Genomic DNA, 4,393 nt, shown 5'->3' with positions numbered 1-4,393 from the left:
AATACATACAAAGCAGAACACAGCTAAATGTATCAAAAGTATGTCTCTGTAATATTAGAATTTTCTGAGACAATGAATATTGTTTTTTCATTTTTTCCCAGTAAGAGGTTTTTATTTAATAGAATTTTTGGACAAAAAAATCGCAATATATCGCAAAATATCGCCTTGCTTACAGTATCGCAATATATCAGGATATATTGTATTGTGACCCCTCTGTCATGATATGTATCGTATCGTCAAATTCTTGCCAATACACAGCCCTAGTCGGTAGCATTGTCTGTTACCTTCCAGCAAGAAGGTTGCCGGATCAAAYCCCAGCCGGGAACATTTCTCATTGTTTTCTCTGTGCATGTGTGGGTTTTCTCCAGGTACTCAGGTTTCCTCCCACACATCAAAAATATGACTGTTAGGCTAACTGGTAACTTTAAATTGTCCCTAGATTGAGTGAGAGAGTGAGTGAACGACTGTCTCGTTTGTCTCTATGTGGCCCTGTGATGGACTTGCGACCTGTCCAGGRYGTACCCCGCCCCTCGCACTGTGACTGCTGGATAAGGGCACCAGTGACCCTGAAAGGAAGGCTTAAACTCGTCCCTTTGAAGCCAAGTGTTAAATTAGCATTTTCCCATGACCGCTCTTCTCCTTCTATTTCCACATCCAGTGACCTCGCCAAGAACATGAAAGCTGACTGGCTGCAATACAGGTTTGTAATTGTAACTATATTCAATCAATAAAGAAGTGTCACAGGAGCATTTTATTGAGCATCAAAGGTAGTGGTAGGGGTGTAAGAAAATATCGATACACTGAAATATCGCGATATTTCATTTCCCGATTCTGTATCCATATTCTGATGGTGCGTTCACACCGAACGCGATTTCAGCTTCAAAATCGCAGCCAACGCTGAAGTCTGAAGCTTGTGCACTTTGAGGTCAGACGCAGGACAGTTGTTGAAGCGCCGCACGGCGACAGCCGCCCCGCCCCTCCCTCCTCTGTCGGGCTCCGTTTAATGTCGGACGAGGAAGTGGCTTTGCTTTATTTACAGACAGCCAGAACGTGTCACGTTCATCAGATAATTAATTCATAATTAATTCACCAGATAATTCAGAGAAGAGGCTCACAGCTGCTTTCAGGACTATTTTTTTCAGTCTGATGAGTCGCTGTCACGCATTGCTGCGGATCAGGACACGACTGCAGGCACTCATTTTAGCTAAAGAGCTCCGCTCCGTCTGTTTCAGGTTAGTGGACCTCATTCAGTAAACTGTCCCGTCGGGAAATATGTCACTACGTCACACAGTGGAGTCTCTCTGATTGGTTGACGCTGCGCGTCGAGCTGCAAAAGTTCAGATTTCCCAACTTCAGCGATTTGGACGATTTGGACGATCTGAGCGTTCGACGCTCAGATCGTCCAAATCGTTCAAATCGCGCTGCTCTAATCGTGCTTGAGGCGCCGCAGAACTTCCCGACGTTGCTTGAAGCGCGTCCACCATAGACTTTGCATGTAAACCTGCTGCTCCTGACGCTGAAATCGCGTTTGGTGTGAACGCACCATAAAGCCCTGTATCGATTTTTAATTAAGGTTTAAAATGTCAACCTTCTTGCCAGCCGTTCATTTTTATGTTGTAGTTCAGCCTCTGACCACTAGTTGGCAGCAGTGAGCCAGCCATTTGGCTCCTCTACCTCTTGAGCTCCAGAGAGTAAGGGTAGCATTAGCATTGTAAGTAAACATTAGCTTTTCTTCTTCTTTTATTTTTCAGTTAGAGGTTTTTATTTAATAGAATTTTTGGACAAAAAAATCGCAATATATCGCAATATATTGCCTTGCTTACAGTATCGCAATATATCGGGATATATCATATCGTGACCCCTCTGTTATGATATGTATCGTATCGCCAAATTCTTGCCAATACACAGCCCTAGGTAGTGGTATATGGGCGTTAGAAAATTAAAACCTGTTTAAAATAATTTAAGACTTGAACACGATAATTTAGTGAATTTTAGACTGTTTAAGGCCTAAAATCAGGATTTTCTGACTTTTTTAGATTTTAAGACCTTGCAGAAACCCTGTTTGTTGTTTCAGTTGCCATCTGGAGAGTTTCATCAATTTAAAACTCGAATGTGACATTCCAAGCTTTAAACTACATAGTTGGATTGAACCACATACTGCTACTTCAATAGTTGGATGAAATGGGACATGACTGATCATACTGCGGCCACTTTAAAAAACATCTGATATGAATACAATTTAGTACCACATATGAAAGTAACCCAAGTCCGATTAGAAAAAAATTGCACTTGTGATGCTCAGAAGAAGAAAAAAAAATCATAACTGGGCAACTTTTACCAGAAAGCACAATTTAATAAACTATAAAAAGGAGCAAAAACTCAAGAACTCATCACAAAATAAATCACTGTGCATAACCTTAAATATGAAATGCAGAAGTGTTAATGTAAGTGTGTGTAAATGTGAGAAAGTTCATTAAATGCAGACCTCTAAGATGATGAAGAACTCGTCTCCAGGCTCTCCTTGCACCACGATCTTCTGTCCGTCCTCAAACTGAACAGGTTCTAAGGCATCGGCCACCGTCAGACGTTCCCATTTGTCAAGAGACTCTGAGGATGGAGAACACAGGAAACATTTCAGCTGAACTGACAGAAACACGGGGGGAGAAAAGCCTGAACTTGTTCTAGTTCTGTCCTAGTCAGAGTTATTTTTACACACAACTTTGATGTTATTTTAATCTCTACGTCAAACACTAGTATCGTGCTTCTTTGAGTCCATTTTAAAACTTTTGGGAACAAAATGAACCCACCTAAAATGGACACTTTCCTGAGGAATTCCTCGTACATCTTCCTCTTTCTCAAAGTGCTTCCCTGGAGGAGAAGAAGTGTTATTGGAACTCCRTGAAATTGTAAAATAAAAACTTTCTGAGCCACCAGTGCTCCACGCTCTCTTCACCATGAGTATTCTCCTGTAGCTGTCTCTGTCGATGCCCCACAGCTTCACGTTGGTCTTGGCTCTGACTGTGGCYGCCCTCGGGGTGCCGTAGATCAGCGCCAGCTCCCCAAAGCTGCCACCCTCCCCGATGCTGGTCACCCATTCGTTGTTCACGTACACCTGTCAGATCGCACAGATATGGGCTAAGAAGTGACCAAAAAAAGAAAATGATTTTTTTTTTTTAAATCTAATTGAGCAGATACTCACATCCATCTCCCCTTGGTCGATGACGTAGAAATTGTCGCCCTCGTCGCCTAAATATTTAAACATTGCACTTAGTTTCACACAACTGAAATAACTTTGCATTAATGCTTGTGACATGCAGCCTTACCTTGCTGAATAACAGTTTCCCCAGCAATATAGGTGACTGGAAACATTGCATCAAATATATCACTGGAAGAGAATAAATTAATGAGTTGAACACAAACATCTAAACTGCATTTAAAACTTATTCAACGTTGTTAAAGGTCCAAACCTCCTCTCGTTGTCATCCAGGTGTGAGAACAGCACATTCTTTTCAATAGCTTTAGCCAAAGCAGCCATTGTTTTGTAGTCCTTTGGAATGACCTTTAATCCCAGAAAGACGACAAACGTAAGCAGGATTAATTCATGCCAAATACATGAAAACACTGCATCTTATTTCTGATCATCAGTCTGACCTTTCTGACGTAGGAGGCTGCGTCTTCCTCTGTGTAGACCTCGGCGCTGAAGGCTCCTCTCCGTCGGCGACCCTTCACCACGGGGTTCATGGGTGGAGACACCTCCTCATCGCGAGAGTCAGACCGGGAACTGCTGGCCTTCTGCTGGCTCTGAATCTGCTTGGCCTCCTCCTGCAGGAGCAGGGAGAGATGGAGTCCAAAAGAGGAAGGAGGATGTTAATTCCACTCAATCACAAGGCTTTAAAGCCGAATCTCAATTTACTTTTAACAACTTTATTGTAAGATGTGTACATTACTCGCAGTGTTTTCAGTGGTCCAGCAAAATCACTCAAATTGAAGCTGAATATTTGCTTTTTATTCATTTAATTTATAATAAATAGGAGGACAATGAAGTAACTTGTTGCGGTTTTATCCTTCTGGCTCTAAATAAACTCCATAATATATATTTTGAATGAATTCACGGTAAAGATGACATTTCAGAAAACATGTATATTGCTGATTAAAGTTKTTGTTCTGTTTGTTTCTGTTCACTAAAGATGCTTTCAGTGTGAGCGAACCCAAACAAGGTAACAACTATAAAAAATAAGTGTAAAAAATAACTATTTGCAGGTGCACAACTACCAATATTAAAGATAGGTATTTTACTAAATTTTCCTTTTGTGTATTTAAAGCTGTTGTTAAAGGTAGCGCAACTGTGTTTACTGCATGACCTGTTTCACCTGTTCCCCCATGTTTGTCTTGT

General features: G+C 41.4%; 1 protein-coding gene across 2 annotated transcripts in view; it reads right to left on the bottom strand.

Annotated features, from left to right (window-relative positions):
* The window catches only part of LOC106528785 (cAMP-dependent protein kinase type I-alpha regulatory subunit), a 10,937-nt gene that overhangs the window by 1,802 nt on the left and 4,742 nt on the right, over window positions 1-4,393 (bottom strand). For both annotated transcript variants that reach the window (XM_014024039.1, XM_014024038.1), the window contains 7 exons: window positions 3,652-3,822; window positions 3,468-3,559; window positions 3,324-3,385; window positions 3,200-3,246; window positions 2,954-3,112; window positions 2,808-2,868; window positions 2,486-2,607 (listed from right to left, as the gene is read on the bottom strand). In XM_014024039.1, the coding sequence (XP_013879493.1) occupies window positions 2,486-2,607; window positions 2,808-2,868; window positions 2,954-3,112; window positions 3,200-3,246; window positions 3,324-3,385; window positions 3,468-3,559; window positions 3,652-3,822 (714 nt within the window). The remainder of the gene's footprint in view (window positions 1-2,485; window positions 2,608-2,807; window positions 2,869-2,953; window positions 3,113-3,199; window positions 3,247-3,323; window positions 3,386-3,467; window positions 3,560-3,651; window positions 3,823-4,393) is intronic.

The sequence above is a fragment of the Austrofundulus limnaeus genome, unplaced genomic scaffold (assembly GCF_001266775.1).
Source record: "Austrofundulus limnaeus strain Quisiro unplaced genomic scaffold, Austrofundulus_limnaeus-1.0 Scaffold405, whole genome shotgun sequence".
Taxonomy (NCBI): Eukaryota; Metazoa; Chordata; class Actinopteri; order Cyprinodontiformes; family Rivulidae; genus Austrofundulus; species Austrofundulus limnaeus.
The sequence above is the reverse complement of the archived record's forward strand: the minus strand, read 5'-3'. Positions and strand labels throughout refer to the sequence as shown.